The following is a 19308-nucleotide window of genomic DNA, read 5'->3' on the forward strand; positions in this document are numbered from 1 at the left end:
TGCAGACAGTGGTCTGACTCTGGGGAGCCTGCTTCCATCCCCTTGCACAGGGCTCAATTGTAAGTCTGCCTGACTGAGGGATAAATGTGTCCAAACACTGACAGCCTGCACAGTCCTGCTGGTCTGGCACTGCTCGTAAGACTACACCCCCCGACAAACACTGTGCCACAAGATGAGTACCAGCTCAATAGAGAAGCAGCGGGGGGACATGGGACAGTCAGGTGATAGATATCCTGGGTGTGATTAACATGATCCAGATTTTCATGTTCTTTGAGTACCTTGCTGAATGCTATGACCTTCCTGTAGCCTCGAGATGCTCCAAAATAAACCTGGCACACCTAAAACAATGCAATGCACATCCAATCCTAAGTGGTGACCAGCAGGACTGAGAGATTTGTTTACTTATTTTAAAGGACTATCTACACCCAAGCATAACCACTCTGCTTTGTCCATTATCTGTACACTGTCAAATGAAGACATAACTAACAATGTGAAATATGAAGCTTAAACCCCAGAGACACCCCCCATCCCCCCAAAAAATCTAACAAACAAGTGCCACAAACAGTTAAAATAACAGAGTGATAGAGGACACTGGTGGGAGGGGTGTGGAAGGAGAGTGAAAGGTAGAGAAAGTCAGAGCGATGGTGAAATAGAGAGTGGCACTCAGGAAGAGGTCAGTGCAGAGTGTGCTGACACCACTCACTGTGGAGGAGATGTTAGACAAACACATCAGAGGATACTTAAAGGCATGAATGCATAGGAACTGTGGGTGAGTTTGGAAATGAGTTTGTATTCTCTGTCTTTGGTATAATTATAATTTAAAAACATGGTTTAAACTGAAACAGATCTGACCTCTTATTCTAAATTTGTTCACTTAAAGAATGAGTGTGTGTATTTAACTGTGAATATTAGTATCCCATTTAGAACTTTCCTTTCAATACTCATTCAACATTTACTATGGACCATTTAAATTTTCAGTCTTGTTATTTGTAAAATTTCACATTACTGATACTTGTTTTAGTAAACATGCAGGTAAGGTGATGTGGTACTCAGGCATTAAGGTTTAATATCCCCTCTCCGCTGAGATACTTTACTCCTTGAGTCCATCCAATCACCTAAAATGAAAAAGTATTTAAATGAGGATTTTGTGAAATCAATAGGAGGACACAGCCCAAAGAGAAACATGTGACACCAATGAGCCATGGTGCGCGCTGGCATGCGATGAAGATGGCTTTGAAAGGGTCAGGGATGGCCACGCTTAAATTCACAAGCATCATAATTTGTACTGTTTTACTCGGGCAAGGAGCACTTGAGAGGACAGGTGAGTATGCCACCAAAACATGCTACTAAATGCACTTTTTATATACTTTGTTGCTGCATGTATTTTTACACAATGCTAGCTCAAGCTATCTCTGATGCTATTTAATAGGAAGTGTTAAAGAAGACCAGAGATATGCCATTCTGAAGGAGATCATTTCAAAATGGAGTAAAGGAAGTGGTGGGAATTCGCAGAGAGCTCCCACTGAGACAAACAAGGACCAGTCTGTGCCCACTTGGGTGAGGAATATCATGGGGAGTTTAAAAACACTCGGTCTACTTCCCAGCAAGAATGTGCCTTCCTTAAACAAGCCAATCGACAGACATCGTCTCTCTGGCTTCCTCTACAACATCTCTCTGTACCTTCAGGAGATGGGTGCAGAGTTGGAGGAGGAGCCGGCGGAGCCAGATGAAGAGCAGCTTTGGGAGAAGGTGCTGCATTATTTTCTGCAGTCTGAAGGAAGTGCTGCACTGAACCAGTGGAACGGCCGGGTGCCACCCCGGCCCAGCATCAGAGTGCAGGACTGGTTTTTGTCCCTAAGAGGTAGCCCACACTGGGACTGGCTCCTAGGCCTGCTGCAGAGCCTCATCACTTTATCACAGCGTCAGCCTCACAGGTCCTTCTTGACTTTCATATCTCAGAACTGGAGAACAGTGAGTGCTGTGCTGGAGGCCGCTTTTCAGGCTCTTATCAGCGGGACCTACGGCCAGGCCAGTGCAGGCCTGCAGAGCTTCATCTGTGCTCTGAAGGGTCGCACTGACTGTGCCTTTAGTGTCAGTTGGCTTCAGCAGCTGCTGCAGTTCTTAGAAACACGCAACTGGAAGCCTGTGGTTAGTTTACACCCAGCAGGGGAAGCTGCTGAACACAGTAAGGGCTCAAATGCATTTGGACGTTTAAAGCCCTTCAGCTTGCCCCCTGAGGCCATGAGGCAGGATGGGATGTCTGGAAATGCATCCATGGATATGATAGTTACCGAGGATGAGGCAGACTCCATGCAAAGCTTACTGCTTCAGGCTTTATCACGTTCAGGAGGAGGGGAGCGAGGAGGCAATTTGGCACAGAAGAATTTAGCTCTTGTGCAAAGTTTGGATGGGCTGAGGAGGGGCCTCCTGCACAGGGTGGGGAGTTCTGTCTATGGGAACCTGAGGGAGAAAGTATCAAGAGTTACAATGGCGCTGCTTGATGATGTCAGCACCCTGGTGGATGTGCCACAGCCCAAAACCCGGGGTCGGTGCTCCGCTGGTGAGTGTGAATATGAGGTGTGGTCTGAAGTTCTTTTCACAGTCAGAAGAAATCAAAACACAGGTTAAAATTCATCTGAAAGAAAAAGAGGCATAACTTGATGTTAGGAATATTTGTTTCATGCATTTAAACACAAACTAACATCAGAATCATTTCATTATTGAAGAATACTATCTCACTGTAGTTTACATAAAAGATGCTGATATGTGGATAGATGCTCACATTAAGAAAATAATTTTCACCTAGAAAAACCCTGCTTATAAGGGCCTCATTGATTTGGGCCTGGCCTCATCTAAAAGCCCCGGGAGAGAACGTGACAGTGAATGACACTGCTTTAAAATCTTTATAATCATCCTGGCCAGTGAAAGCATCTGTTGGTAGCTCAGCTAATCTCTTTATCCTCTCATGAATGTCAGTAACATTATATGTTGGGCATTGTTAGTTGAGCTGCACTGTTACATCATCCATTCTTGTGTACCGCAGAAGCTTCCAGTTGCTTTCCCACCACTCGTTCACTTTGATTTTCAAATATTTGCTTTTCATTGGTCTTTTTGAAGGTGACCTACGGCAGCTCATCTTATGGTAAGATTTGTCAGAAATGTGATTTTGTGATTGAATTTTACATATTTTGCAGTAAATAGTTTACAAAAGAGATTCATTGCTCTGTCCATGCACTTATAGGGGAGTAAGACATAACCTGATGTGGAACACTCAGGCTTTGGGTGTGAGCTCCCAAGGCCTCCCAAGCTCACTCCCATTCCTGTCCTGCCCCTCCGCTGAAGGAGATGAGCTAAGATCACCAATATCACCAGCTCGGTCGTCCCCAAAATCGGCTCCCTCTTCACAAAGAGTCTCCAACAAAAAGCGCCTCATCGAACCATCTAATGCACCTCACAGCCAGTCACAAACAGAGCTTACAGAGAGCGCCAGTCAGCAGAAAGAGATGGAGTACTCTGCCTCTTCAGAAATATTGGAGGCAGCATGTAATGAATCAATCCCAGGCCTGACTGGCGTCTCTAACTTCACTGTATTCCTCTATTGTAAACTGTTTGAAGGGGAGAATGGGTCAGTTAATCCTGAGCTGGATCAGATGGAGCTCGACCTGCATGCTACATGCTCTGATGCAGCTTGGTACCTGTCGGCTGCAGAGGAGGACTTCCTTTGGCTCCATGTCTGCAGTGAGTTCTTTGCCCATGAGTTTAACAATACGGTGTGTGCCAACACTTCTTTCTGGCTGCAGAGAGCACATCAGGTAATGGATTATTTTCAGATGAGCAAGCATGAGTGTTTCCTTGGAATTCAGCTTAGCAAGAAATACAAATTTGTGTATTGCTTGTTTTTGTTTTGTTTTTCTAATACGTTAACCAATTTCTCTTGTGCTATTTTTCAGGCTGCAGTGACAAAAGACTATAATTTTTTTAACCAGACAAGCATAGATGAGCTGTGTGTGCAACTTTCAGATGAGGCAATGTGGAATACAGGACTCAGTGAGAACTGCCTGGCTCAGTTGGGCAGCAGGTCACTCAGCGCTCAGGCTTTCAGACACTGCTTTCTTCCCAACAACTCATTCCTGATCTCATCTCTATGTGGTACTGACTCCCACCAGTCCTTGCCCGAGGGTAGCTGGGCTGCAGGGTACTGCTCTAAGATACACAACGTCTCCCATAGTGACACCGTTGTGAAGACTTGTCAGTACAGAGAGTGGACTGTGCAGCATTTCACCAACTTCACCCTCCTGGAGCTCTGTGGGCAGACACGTGGACTGAGAGAGTACATCTGTCTAAATGTCACACTCTACTATCAGCTGTTAAGAACAAATCCTCAGTTTGCTGATGTCTGTGCTGATCTACTAGCTGAACAGGAAGACAGGAAGTGCTTCCTGCAGAGGTTTTTTGACATGCTCCCAGCACCTTATGACTTTGACACATCGCAGTTGTGTGTGGACCCGGCGCCCCTGCTCATAGACATCCTACACAAGCTGAGTGTATGTGAGGTTGAGATAGGAGAGCGTGAGGGGTTTTTAGTAGCTTTGGGATATGTGTTGCGAGTCTTAGATTTCATGGTGGGCCTCTCCTCGGGGCTGGATGAGGGGGAAAGAGAGGCAAGACAGGGTCTGGGTCAGGCTATTCTCCTGTCCAGTCTCATTGACAGCACATCCTGGGCCACGCTGCAGCCCGAAGCCTCCATGAGCATCCTCCACACTGTGGGAGTGTTCCTGCGCAGAGAGCAGAATGCCACTCTAAAGGAGGACCTGCTGAGCTGCTTCAGTGTAAGATACAGTAAATCACCAACTCACACAAATATTTAAAAGACATGCAGTAAGTAAATAACCTGTTACTGCTGTTACATCAGCCCATCCTGTGGGACCTCATCCAGCGTGATGACAACTCATCTGCTCTCAAGGTTCTGCTTCAGGTACTGAGCCTGTGCAGCTTTATCCATGTTAACACTTCACAACAGATCAGCATGCTGACAGTTACATTTAACTAAATCTCTCATAAGGAATACTTCCAGATGCCGGGAGACAGCATTCGTACTTTAGTGATGTCTGCTGAGAAGGATGCAGTTAAGAGATTTCTCTCCCACATGCATCGAAGGTGGGATCAGCTTCAAGTTGAAACCAGCCAGGTTTGTTCCCTTCAACTTCTTAATCTGTATGTCTTCTTAATATGTTTATTGATAATGGGTTCTCCTTTGCAGTAGTTAATTAGCTAGATAAATACACATAAATGAGCCCTTGTTGATTTCACTCATCACACAGTGAGGGGATGGAGAAGAATTGTAATGTGGTTTCTTTAATATGCAGTTCTTTTGATTGGTGGTTATTACAATGTACTGCACTGTGTTGTTTCTGCTTTATTTGAATGCAAGTCATGGTCCATGCATAGTTAAAGAGTGCCAAATTGAATCCACGTCCAGTCCTGTCCTGCCGTTTTGTTTTCTCTGTCAGGCCTCTCAAAAAGAGTTGCAGGCCATGGAAACAATGACAGCTGCTTTCATCCATAAGTTCCCCCGAGTGACCCCAGACCTGTTTGTGGACCTTTCTCAGTTTATCCCCTTTATGTCTGTCTCTGACATAATGAGCTTCCCAGCCTCACTTATCGTCAATGACAGCGTGTAAGTTACTGGTCCAACACGTCATAGTTAATGCAAAATTTCTCATTGTGATGCTAACAGCTTCTGCAATGCTCTTCAGATTGACAGCCATTCGGGACCACAGCTCGGAGATGAAGTCCCCACAGAAAAAGGCCTTCGTAAAAAGACTCCTGCAGTCAAGCGTGGTGGGTGATGTCCCTACATGGCCACCATACTTTCTCAGCTCCATCCTCCCACTTCTGCCTTACCTCCCAGTCAGTCATTTCCAGCAACTGACATCACCACAGGTTAGACGGTATTTCTCTGGTATTTATTAATGAATACATTCACAATGAATGCTTCCATACACTAACTAAAACCAACACATATTTTTGAGAAAAGTGCTCTCCACCACCATCATCAAACACCTACCTTACCACCATGAAACGTTGTATTTACTTTTCTACTAATCGTTATTTTAGCTTCTTTCATCAATTTAATTGCCTCCTACAGCTCGCTCCTCTGGTGGAGTTGCTTGGCAATGGCAGTCTGGATGGTGTCAGAGGGCGCCATGTGCTCCGAACCCTCTCCAGGAAGATGAATCTGACAGGTGACAACATACTGAGGTGGGACTCAAATACCTTACATTATTCAAGTTTATCTATTCCTGCAGTGCTGTGCAAAAGTCTTGAGTCACCCCTCATTTCTCTGTATTTTGCTTTTGTGGAGTCAGACTTTATGGTCATTTTTTTAAAGTGGTCTTGAGGAATAGGTCTCCAGGCTCTCTGAAGGGCTTTCACAGTTTTTCTCATTGGCTGCTTTTTCACTCATTTTCAGTCCAATCCTTTTACCTGACCTTTTTCTGAGAAATGTTTGGAGCTGAATATCAGTCAGTCATGTTGGAGGTCTTGTTAAAATTAATGTAATTGTGAACACAGAAAAGTACCATCACATTTTGATCCACCATGCCATACCATCTGGAAAGCATCTGATTGGCTTCACTTTCAGCATGACAATGATCCCAATGAATGATACCTGGATAGAAAAACACACAGTGGAACACTATCAGTCATGGATTGGCCTCCCCAGAGCCCAGACCTCAACATTATTGAAGCAGTGTGGGATCATCCTGACAGAGAACAGAAAAAAAGGCAGCCAACATTCAAAGAAGAGCTTTAAATGTCCTTCAAGAGGCCTGGAGAAATGTTCCTGAAGACTACTTAAAGAAATTATAAGAGTTCAGGCTGTGATGAAGATTAAAGGAGGTCATACAAAATAGTGACTTTCAAGCTTGTTGGAATTGTTTTATGTTTTTGCCTTTTATTCTGCATCTTCATGAATGTTTGCACATCATTGTTTCACCTAGTTCACATTTTAGTAGCAAAATATAAAGAAATGAGGTATGGCTTACGACTTTTGCGCAGTTCTATATGTTAAGTATTGTTTCAGGAGAGGAACTTAACAGGAATCTGAGGTCCATAGCTGTAGGCTGGAGGGTCCAAAACAAGTTTTTGGTTTTTTTTTTTTTACTTGAGAATCAAGATGGTGAATATTGTTATTAACGTTGGTGAGTGTAGTTTTAATCACACCCTATGCTACAGATGTTATCTTTATTGTGTTCATTACTAGTTATCTCCATATTTAGCTGTCATTAATTTCATCATTAAGCCCTTTATATTAAAATATATTACAAAAAGCATTGTGTGATAGAACTTAATGTTAAACCAAGTGGCCAGAAAAGTGAATAAATGCCTTTTGCAGATTAGGAGTTCTTGCGTGCTACCTGGATCCATCTGACTTGGGTTCATATCTTCAGAACTCTGCTGTGTCCTCTGCTCTCTGGCAGCAGCTGTCTCAGTGCATATCCAAGGGATTCGTCAGTGCCAGTGGCAGGGTGAGGGGTACAGGACAACTTTTAGTTACAGTTTCATCTCAAGCATTTTTCATGACTTGTCTCACTAACCCTGTTTAACTGTGTTTTATGAATAGCTGTCCTCTTGGTTGATACCAGCAGTTCAGAACCTGAATGTCAGCAGCATGGCTCCTCCAGAGCTGTCAGCTCTCAGCGGTCTGCTTCCCCAGTTGGGAGCTTCTTTTCTGCTGTCACTCCCCTCAGAACAACTCCTGGAAGTCCTGTCAAAGCCAGGATTACACACATACTCCCCAGGACAGGTCAGCAGGGAATGATTTTTCTTGTCATGCTTGTCTTCCTCCTCCACAACTGTCACTATAAGTGTATGATTTGAGTCACATTTCCATGAAAATTTCCAATTTGTCAGGACAGCTTTAAGCATTTTTTTTTTTAAATCAGATGATGTGAAATGCACAGCAGTGACCCTTTAATGGAAATGAAATGCTAACCTTGACTGAAATATGCAATGCAGATATTTTTGGCATGACTGTAAGTCTACAGTTAATCAGCAGCTGACTAATGAAAAGAAGTGAATAAAGGCAGATAAAATATGTGACCTATGTGAACTTTCTTAAAATGCGAATGCTTGGGTGTTTTGTTGGCAGACTCATGTTTTTTTTTTGTTTTGTTTTTTTAATGGTCATTGCAGGCATTTAAAATGTTATCCAAGATTTCAAAGGACACCAATGTAAGTGGACATTTAAAAAAATATTTGTGCTGAATTTCAGCCAGCTGCACTCTCACCTCTGAGTTTCTCTCCTCCTGCCAGCTCACCATGGAGATGCTATGTAGACTGAAGCCGTTACACTCTGGTCTCTTCCCTGCTGTGCTCAGAGACCTCCAGTGGTCTGAGATCAGTGAAGGTGCCCACTGCCAGTGCTGGAGAACATTGCTAACTGAGCTAAAGCCTGGCTATCGAGCCATGCTATACAATGCAATGCAGGAGGTGATGGAGCTTTGTTTCTTCTCACTTTTTTCTAATCTTATTGTTTATCATTTTCCCCTCTGGTGCCATTTAGTAGAAAAGACACTGGACAGGTTTAGTCATATAAGATTCAGTAAGGACAAAACTGCAGCACAAGCAAGTTTTGGGCTTAAATTCACATTTCTATTGTGGTTCTGTGTCAGCAGGCTCTACACAGAGGCACGAAGAACACCACTCTGCAGGTAAAGTGCCTTTTACCATTTGTCCCTCTGAGGGAGCTGATGCAGACCATGAATGGCAAAATTATTTCAAGAGGCATCAGCGTATACAAAGACATACAGTGGTCGCCACAGCAGGTGCACCTTTTTACCTTAATCCCGTCCTGTGTGCTGTTTAACGTTGCATTCATATAACAATAGCTCTTTTATAAAAGAAGAAAATGTTACCAGCTTCAGTTTTCGCCTCCATTAATCTGCAACTCATTGGATATGCTTCAGAAGACCCTTTCAGGATATTAATACTCTATTCACATCAACTGCCATCAGGCTAATTAGTTTGGATGTTGTACAATGGTGTGGAGGAGTATAGCATAAATTAATAATGGCTACCTTAAAGGGATTTTGTCACAGCCAAAATTGTATCAGCCTGCTTTCACCACCTGTTTTCAGCCTAACAAGACCTCAGTCAAATCAATAAAGATTGCCCCTTTTCTCTCATTATCTTCTCCGATATGTGCAGTACTGTGACTGGTTACTGGCTCGGTGTCAAACAGTATAATTGTTGATATGCTTTTTATATCATAAATTAAGCAGATTTATCTTAAATTTAACCTAAAAGCAATGCGTTTACATAAATACCGTGCAGAGATAGTCATTTATGGTTTTTGAGGCTGATGCCAGTTCATAAGAAGTAAAAAATTTTTTAAATAAAATCCAGTGCGGAGGGGGGGGGGTCTTCATTATGCTGGTTTATTATGATGGACGCTCTGTCAGATTGCGTGAAACCAGAGAGACATAACAGACTACAGCTACTGGTGGCTATTTACTCCATTTCACATTTCCTCTTAGCTATGCTGGTAGCATAATTTCTCTTTTACTTTGCCATGTTTACAGTTGCACTTTGCTGTAGGGGAGGAAAAGTATTGCTAACAGCTGGCGGGGCATCTGTGCTCATATTAGTCAGCCTCATGTAAAGGGGAAACCAACATGAAGGCCTCAACAAAAAAGCAAGAAACTGAAAATTATGATAGGCTACACGAGACAAAATCATCGTCTGATGTGCATGACACTGAGCCATAATCGGCTTGATATAAAGTAGTCTAGACCCAGCAGTTTTCCAGCAATGTATTTACAAAGTAATTACACCTGGACATCTGTCTGCTCCACTGTGATGCTTCCCTGCTACTTGTACTGCACACAGTGCTGAGAGTATTGGAAACAATGGAGCTGGATTCACGCTGCTGGAGAAACAATATGATGATAATTTCTAAACTAACCCGCTCTGTTTCGGTTTCTGGAAGATGTTCTATAAATAAAGATTTTCATATTGGACAACATACAATATCTGTGATAAACCAGCGTCGGCCAATAAATATTACCCAACCAAAAAAGGCCTATAAAAGAAAAGTTACAGGAAAATAAAAATCTTAAAGCATCTACAAAATAAATCAGTGAATAAAATCTGTGAAGTGTGAAACCCACATGTCAATTTGCCTTCACAAAGAAGAGCAGATAATTATATTTAAAGGAATTCTGGCAAGGAGGAAAATTTTACTTTTTATAGATATGAAATATCTGTCTGTACATGTTAAACACTTGCATGGAAGGCTGAAGGTATTGTTGGTCTGACAAATGACAATATTAGATACTATAAGGGACCATACAAGTGTTTGGCAGAGTTTAGGTAATAGGTTTTATTTTCTAGCCGTTAGGACTACTAAAAAATAATAAAAGCTTGATTTGTAATTAAAAAAAGAAACATGAAAATAGTACTTGATAAAATATCTTGAAGGTGTTTTTCCCCCCCCCTCCATTTTAAGGAAAACCACAGAATACTAACTCATCCTTTTCTTTTCTGAACAGGCTCAGTTTCTGTTCAATATGATCCATGAATTTCTGAACATTACCAGCAAGTCTGTGAGGTAGGTTTCACCCATACCAAAGCATTCGTTTGATAATTCATTTAGTAATGTTGCCTCCAAACTGAAGCAAAAACTCAACAGAAACAGCCAAAGTCTCATTTTCAGTCAGAAAACAGCCTAAATAATAATTTCTTTCCCACTCAGAGGTCTGGGTCATATCGCTGGTGGAATGAGTTGTGACTTTCTGAGGCTCTGGACCAATGATACAGATTTTGTAGAGCTGCTTCAGTTTGTTAGTGAGCTGCCTGGGGGCATAAGACCTGCTCTGGTGAGGAACATGGGCCATAAAAATTTATGTTTCCATAAAAATGCATTTTCCGTTTTAATACTAACAAGTTCAGGTGTGTTTTGGCTGCATCAACAGCGATCATGTATCATCGAGGAACTGAGAAAACAACCTGAACTCGACCTCAATGCTTTGAGTTCTGGGTTTGCTTCATCATTACCGTAAATATCACCTTAATCTTGTTTTTTTAATTATTATTAATATAAATAAATGTTTGACTGTTTCTCCAAGGTGACTACATTTATGCCTGTGCTCTGTTCTTTTCCAGAGTGACCATGATAGAGAGCCTCTCTAATGCATCCTTCAGAGACATTTTGGACTACATTCAAACACACTTTGCTGATTTTCTCAGACTGCCACATTATAAACAGACAAATTTAGCTGAGAAGGCTTTAACTGAGCTGGTAAAACACCCAAAATAACAGCCTGTCATACAAGATAGGCACAAGTTGACACATGTTTAAGCACGTTTTAGACATGCTGTACTAAGTAAACATCAAGGTGAAATAAAAAAAAACTGTGTATTTTATCAGAGTAATAAAATGATAAGCCATTATAATGAGAATTCAGAGCAAACTGGAAACCAGAATGATTTTTCTTGATGAGTTAAATCAGGGCTTCTGTCAGTGATTGTGAGTCACGTATTTGATTTGTTTTAACACATTAATTTTGCAGAAAGAACATTTGTTGGTTCAAGCTTCTCGAGCAGGCAGTTCTAGTATTTAGAGAGAAGCAGATGGAGAAAGTGATTCAGAACATAGCCCACCTCATCCTCTCAGCAGCCTTTCACACATGTGAAGTCATAACAGTGTGAAATCCTGGTAATCCAGGTCCTCTCTCTGTATGTGGTGCACTACAGGGCTCTTCTCTGGCTCAGGGGCAGATTGATGGGACCATACTGGATGTCCTCGGGCCTTTGCTGCTTTTCTTGGACCGGGACAGTTTGTCTATGGTGGATAGAAGAGCGGTGGTTCTGCGGCTGGAGGAGATGAGAAATTTCTGCCTCCCTAAAGAGGCTCTGAGGGATATCGGTACCCTGCTCACCCAGAAAGACCTGTTTGGGTAAAGTAGCACGTTGGCAAGAGATACTGGATTTGACACCTCTTAGCTAATGTTGTATCAAGATCATAAAAATCTGATATTTTTGGATGCAAACATAAAAGTAGAGGAAGCACTGAAAATTAATTTCACTATGACCTTCCCCCTGTAGGTTACAGCATAAAAAATATACACCACATAGATCTTATTAAATGCAATATAACAAACAGGAATGTGCAAGTCATGAAATACAAGCCTGCAAAAAATGATAAGTGATCAAGCTACCCTTGTAATTTCTTACCAAAGCTTATAGAAGCTGAAATACACTGACGTAAAGGTCACACCGACAGCATCAGCAAATTCTCCTTCATTTTCACCTGTCAAAAGTAACTGGGTGCTAGTCTCTCATAAATAACTGTTTCTGCACTGTACATCACATCAGTGCAATTTATCTGATAGTTGAGATATTTCAGTCTGGACCAAAATAGTGCTGCCATATGACGTGTGAATGAGGACCCAAATGCAGACTTGTGTGACAGAGCTAATAAAGAAAAAAAACAAACCTTTATTCAGGCAAAGCAGTAAGTCTAAGTGGCAGCCGACAAAGTCTATAAATCTAAACCAGAAGACATGCGAGGGAAGACAACAGCAGATGACAGTGAACAAACAGTATGGTGCAACAAAGAACTGAGGGGGGAGACACAGGATATAAATACACACTTGGCAGTCAGGGAGAGTGAAAACAGGTGGGGAATATGAGGCACAGGTGAACAAAGTAAAACCAAATACAGAGCACAAGAGACAAAGAACTAAATAAAACAGGAAGTAAGTATGTGGACAATCACATGACCTGGAAAAAGATTGGGAACTGGAGAGATTTAGAAGAACCAAAGGAAGAAGACCGCAGTGAAATTAGTTTCAAGTTGGATATTCAAGCTCCACGGAGTTAGCAGCATCTAGCAAAAGTGACATGAACTAAAGACTAAGCACAGAAGCATTACTATAGTCAAAATTAAAGAAGACTTAATAGCTAAAAACTGAGAACTTTAAACATCAAAACTCACACTATAATCAAAATGTGACTGTTGAATAATAAACAGTAGTGCAAGATTTGGTATCGATCAATACAAAGTAAATACAGGGTCAGTACTACTTTACTTTTTACAACTTTTTAATAATTATGAAGAATTTTCATAAAGCTTAAGTGTTTTGTGAACCCCCCCCCCCGGATAATTAATTAGTTAAAACTCAGGATAGAATTGGGTAAAGTTTATAGGTAAACAGAAAATACTTTTAAAAAAATCATTAGAACAGTAACAAAAAAATTTGGATTTTTTCTTAAATAAAGTGTACAAAATGATCACTCAAGAACCAATTAAAACTTTTTTTCAGGTAGAGTGTTCAGAGAGTATAATGCAAAAATGTAATAAAAAAATATCCCTTCATTCACTAATTTTCTGGATTTTTTCTTAAATAAACAAGCTGTATGAAATTATCAAAGCAAGTTCCTTTTTTTCCCCAAGTAAAATATGTCACGTGATGGTATAATGTCAAAACACTCAAAACACTGTGGGGAAGGGAGGAGCAAAGTATGCCTTCTTTGTGCTGTGACAAGAATGGCACTTAAACAGTCAGCTCGCATCTTTGATGAAACCGCAGCACTGCATACAGGAGAGAAACTGAAGGTAGAGTATCGATCTCATTACACTGGTATTGATCAATATCAATACCAACGTTGGTATCGATATTATCGATATTTGGATCGATCCCCACCACCACTAATAAACAGCAATTCAAAGTCAGTGAAAAAGCATGAAACCAGACTTACACTACAAACAACACTAAGAATCAGAATCCCAGAAGAAAGAATAGAAATCAAAACCCAGACAATAAACAAAACCCCTAAATTTCCAAAACTAATAAAACCTTGAGTGCAAAGCCCAGGATCATGACAGATTGCCTGCTTGAAGCAGCAGTAATGACAGGATACGCATTCTTGTTTTCCAGGGAGCCATCCAAGTGGCAAATTGGAGATGTAGAACATTTGGGCCGACTCGTGTTTGCTCTCTCTGCGAAGCAGATTAACTCCATTCCACTGGTAAGCAGTGAAAGTCATGTGAATAACTACATTTATTTTACTTTCATTGGCTTTCTTGGAGACATCTTGACCTGCAGGAATACATAATAAGTGTTTGTACTGTACAGTCACTGCTGAATAAAGATACAGTGGAGCAGGTCCTGGTGGGTCAAAGGCGCTGGGAAGACAGCGCTATTGGTGCAGTGTGCATTACTCAGTGTATTGACCAGCATCGCCAGAGACAGCAGACTCAGAGCCTCCTTCGAGGGATTGTCAAAGCACGGAGCCGCAGGGCAAAAGGTTCATTAAATGTTTCTTTAAGTGTACACTTTGTTTAATGCATTTTACATAACTCTGTTAACTAGCATTTATTGCCCTTTCTTTTAGCATTATTTCACTGAATTCACCTTTGGGTTCTTTTGAGCAGTGCCTGTTCCAAGCTGTGCAGACATTAGAGGGACGTTCCCTTCGGCTTGGACATCCACTCAGCTCAGCCGAATGTCGCAGGAGGAGCTGAAACAGTGCATAGACGTTTTTGGTCAGGATTCTTCGCTGAGCTCCGAGCAGCGCCGGTCACTGTGGGTGAAACTCAGACAGGTCAGTAAAACTCCACTTACAGAAAAACCCTTACACAACATTTATAATGTCACAGCTCATGACTTTTTATTTTTACTCTCAAGCTGCACACAGTGTTTTTCTCCACGCTAGTGGAAATACATGTTCTCTATATCTTTATTTCTCTATATATTTCTCTACTATGCAGAAGCAATTTAAGCCAGTAAGGGAAAGCATTCAGTCTGTCAGAACAGAGCAGTTCTGTCTCCCCTTCCAGTTTAGATTTTGACCCCATAAATTTTATCAAAAACACAAGTGTTAGTAATACATGTGCCTAAAATGTGATCAGAAATCTACAAGAAGTGCTGAAGAATTTAAATAGTTGTGAGATGTAGATAATATTAAAAGAACAATATCCAGGCAGCTGTGTCTTAGCTAAAATGTTCATTCAATCCAGTTGTTGAGTCCAGTGAGAGAGCTGAGTGAAGATCAGGTGCTGGAGCTGGGCTCAGTGGTGACTGCAATGGGAGAGAAGGACCTGCAGGATGCTGCTCTCACTGATCTGGGTGTGTTGGCACATCTGGGCACACTGACAGACTGGAGCCCTAAAAAGGTGAACTAATTTTTATTTTATTATTGAATCATTTATTCTCATATACAGGAAAACCAACTGTTACTGTTGGATCCATAAGTGAGTAGAACTTAAACTCTGTTCTTCTAAAAGAAATGCCCACATTTGGTGTTTTGAAGTTGGAAAGCACTGCTTGTCCAGATCTAGAAACTCTGGACTCCATAGCCTGATTCACATCTTTTCCAGCCTTCCATGGCTGTCATCCTGGAGAGATGACTGCCACCAGGATGAAATGTTTCATTACAGGATTACAAGTGGACTCAGACCATCCCAGCATAACAGAGTCACCAGATTCAATTGTTGTATTGTTAAAGGCTTTTCCTTTTCATTTGACACTCAAGTTGTACAGAGTTACAACTTGAGTGCTTTAATATGTCATTTTAATTTGAATGTCCTGTTTGACTTTTCAGATGAGAGCAGTGATTTTGAGTGTGCTGCGGAGACGCAAACTGAAAGTGGAGCAGTTAACAGTTGTTGATCTGGCAGCGTTTGGCCATCTGATCTGTGGTCTGCATCCCTCTGAGATCAAAAGAATGAGTCCCTACAACCTCAGGTCAGTCACATGAATTGATTACCCACACTCCTACATGCTGTAACACTTAGCTTTAGCTAGAATAGGAACATTTTCAAACCAAGAGGGAGGAAACACCGGTTTTTAAATAATTTGCAAACAAATTATCCAGCGTATCCAGGGGAAACAATCACAAAACATGCAGATGTCAGACACAGATATCAGCTAAAGGCAATAGGAACAAAGTCTGACATGATGTATAGAGTAAAAAGTACCTGACAAGTACTGCTAATCTAACAGTCTGTCAAAGTAAGAGCTCATAATGGAATTCCCTCCTGTTGCATTATATAACCACCGTTTGTGGCTTCCTGAATAAAGGAGCTTCTATCACGTGAACCTGCTAACAGATGCTAACTAACAGCAGGCTGGAGCACAATTCTGAGAAAAAACAAACCTCATAAAAACTTTTTCTATCCTCAGAGGAGAAATAAAATCTTGAACCTTTTCCCTCAATCTGCAGTATGGCTGTTGTGTTCCTGCGGGAGACATCCCTGCCATGCACAGAGCAGCAGATGGAGGCATTGACAAGCTGTTTGTCCAGACCACAGGCCTTTGGTTCAGCTGGTACTTGGGGACCTGAAGTTTTCACTGAAATTGGGACATTGGCAGGTATAGTAGAGCATAATATCCCTTGGGTGTAAACTCTTTTTGATCAACTTTTTAAAATGGTTTCTTTTTAAAGAGTGAGGATGGTGAGAGAAAGAAATGACAGCTCTTGGATGGATAGGTACAATTAAAAGTACCCCTCAGGGTACAGACTCGAAAGTGAGGGGAAATGTTTTCTTACACTCCTCCTGTGATGTGACATGAGAAACATTAATTATCTCACTACAGTGTCTCTCTCCCTCTCTGTGTCCAGCGGGCCTGCCAGACATGGTGCTGTCAGCTCTGCTACAAGAACAAGTGCAGGGAATCACCCCTGAAGCTATCGCCCTGATGACACCAAAAAAGATGGCAGTGAGTTTCACCGCTTGTTTTAAAGGGGATCTCTTGCGCTGATTTTTTTTAAGCTCCATAATTGTATTCTTAGACTCAATTAGAGTAGATGCATGATTCAGAGGTCAAAGTAATCCTTATTTATCTTATACCAGCCCTTAGTGAAGCAAGCAGTTTTAGCTGATTTCCCTTTAAGCCACCTCTTTTCTGATTGACTGCCCCTTGCAAACAGAAGGTCTAAACAGCAGGTGGGCAGTACTTTCCTCGCTCACAGCTAGTGTGTGAGACAACCATTTTAATGACATGAAGAGCAAAGAGCAGGAAAAAAAATTGTATGAAAGCAGCCTGAAACCTGAGCTTTTGGCTTACAGAGATTTCTTGTACACACACCGACCTCATCAGCTTAAACTTTAATAATTTTTAATAGGAACATCCATCAGTGTAAAGTATATATTTGCTTTATATATAAATGTTTCATTGCCAAGTGTGAGCACTTCTGTAAAAGCATATGTTTTGTTTGCTGATCTGGCTCTTTCAGGTGTGTGTTAAGAAAATGGACATCCCAGCAAATTCAGTGCAATGCTCAGATATTGCAATAAACCCAAGCGCTACATCTCTGACTCAATGACAACTATGGCTTGTTTGGAAGGATTGCCAAGAGAAAGCCGCTTCGTTCTAAAAACAATATGGGAGCACAGCTTAGGGTTACAAAGTTGCAGCTGAACAAAACACAAAGCTCCTGGAACAGTGTCCTTTGGACAGATGAGACCAAAGTGAAGATGTTTGGCCATAATGCACAGTGACACATTTGGTGAAAGCCAAACAGCATATCAGCACAAACACCTCACACCAACTGTTAAGCACGGTGGTGGTGGTGTGATGATTTGGGCTTCTTTTGCAGCCATGGGACCTGGACACTTTGCAGTCACAGAGTCGACCATGAAATCCTCTGTACGCCAGAGTATTCTAGAGACAAATGTGAGGCCAGCTGTTCAACAGCTACAACTTGTCCAAAGCTGGGTCAGGTAGCAGAACAACAATCCCAAGCACAGCAACAAATCTAAAACAGAACGGCTGAAAAAGAAAAGAATCAAGGTGCTGCGATGGCCCAATCAAGAGTCCATCATGTATGTATGTGCGTATGTATGCGTGCATGGGTGTGTGTGTGTGCGTGCACGTGTCATAGTCCAACATGAATGTGTGTGTGTTTATGTGTAACTCTATAATGTATGCATGTGTGTGTATCAGAGTCTGTCGCGTGTGCATGTCAGTCCATTGTGTGTGTGTCAGAGTCCGGTCGTGTGTGTGTGTGCTTGCATGTGTCTGAGTCCATCAGCTCAGGTTGGAGTTCAGGAGCCTGATGGCTTGTGGAACGAAGCTGTTGCACAGTCTGGTTGTGTTTGTGCGGTGGCTACGGCGCCTCCTCCCAGATGGCAGGAGAGTAAAAAGTCCACGTGATGGGTGAGATGGGTCATCCACAAGGCTGAGAGCTTTGCGAATGCAGCGGTTGTTAATCTTTGTGAGAGACGGAAGAGAGACACAAATGATCTTTTTCAGCTGTCCTCACTACAAGCTCTACAAGGTCAATAAGCTTCAGAGTCATGGGGTGTACTCAGTTTTTCTCAGAACTGCGTAGAGTCCTCTTTTTTTGACATGACTGTATATTCCATCATTCTCTTTTATCAAAAAATGTAGCCGCTATGTGGGTTTATGAAAATGATGAATAACATTTATTTTAACTTGTGATTTTAACCAAGTAAATATTATAAATAATGCACTAACTTACAAATAAACAGAATAGGGTAAATTTATGCTGGAATACACACACACACACTAACATAAATATATTTTTTGACAAGTTACTGAACTCTTCATGAAGCTGTGCCACTCTGGAAACAGCTGAGGAATGTAAAATCAAAGGAAATCTTGTGCCAAATGATGTCTGCATTGCTGGTAATGAAAAATGCATTTTTTTTTGTGTGCTGGGTGTGTGCCTGACAGGTGGTGTTTAGTGCAGTTCAGTTGTCGTGGCTGAGTGTGGAGCAGGCGTGGGCTGTCACTGAGGAACAGTGGGCAGAGTTGGACAAGGAACAGAGACATGCTGTTGGATTAGCTCGATATGAAGGAGATGTTCTGCTGGAGCTGAGAGGCGAGTGTCTTTAGAAACAATAGAATTAATAACCTCCCTCATATTTAGTCTGTTAAAGTCACTATTTATGATGCTTGTTTCTGATGAGTACCGTGTTCTGTATTAAGTGTTCTCCTTCTTCCACAGGGAGAAACTTGGCTCCAGCAGCCCTGAACAAAGGCAGTCTTACTTTATACCTACTGGTTTTGTACCTCTTGTTTTGGCAACTCATTTAAAAGACTGGAAAAACATTTAATTGCCCCTCTGACCTGGTATCATCATATTTGTATTAAAATAAATAATTTGAACTGTTCCATTTCATCTGTGTGCTGGGCCTTTAAATTGCATTGTTCTTGATTGTGCTTGGCTGCACATGTTTCTCTTTTATGTGGGTTATCAGCTTGGCAGAATATAAATGAGCTTATGTAGGTGTTTTCTATGTAATATTCTTTTGTTAGAACAATCCCAGTGCAA

General features: G+C 41.6%; 1 protein-coding gene across 1 annotated transcript; it reads left to right on the plus strand.

Moving 5' to 3' along the window:
• The first annotated feature begins 1221 nt into the window (after window positions 1–1221).
• LOC115778208 (stereocilin) lies at window positions 1222–19153 on the plus strand. Its single transcript, XM_030726269.1, has 29 exons — window positions 1222–1321; window positions 1430–2560; window positions 3118–3142; window positions 3242–3812; window positions 3951–4829; window positions 4913–4975; window positions 5063–5188; window positions 5511–5677; window positions 5757–5943; window positions 6149–6261; window positions 7397–7529; window positions 7625–7807; window positions 8197–8235; window positions 8317–8493; window positions 8679–8828; window positions 10554–10612; window positions 10757–10880; window positions 10977–11059; window positions 11167–11302; window positions 11758–11960; window positions 13944–14034; window positions 14142–14313; window positions 14441–14610; window positions 15026–15181; window positions 15610–15752; window positions 16231–16379; window positions 16630–16727; window positions 18708–18855; window positions 18982–19153. Exons 1-29 carry the CDS (start codon window positions 1222–1224, stop codon window positions 19068–19070), a joined length of 5865 nt encoding a protein of 1954 aa, XP_030582129.1. The 3' UTR covers window positions 19071–19153.
• The last annotated feature ends 155 nt before the right edge of the window (window positions 19154–19308 follow it).

This window comes from Archocentrus centrarchus, chromosome 3, assembly GCF_007364275.1.
Source record: "Archocentrus centrarchus isolate MPI-CPG fArcCen1 chromosome 3, fArcCen1, whole genome shotgun sequence".
NCBI classification, from domain to species: domain Eukaryota; kingdom Metazoa; phylum Chordata; class Actinopteri; order Cichliformes; family Cichlidae; genus Archocentrus; species Archocentrus centrarchus.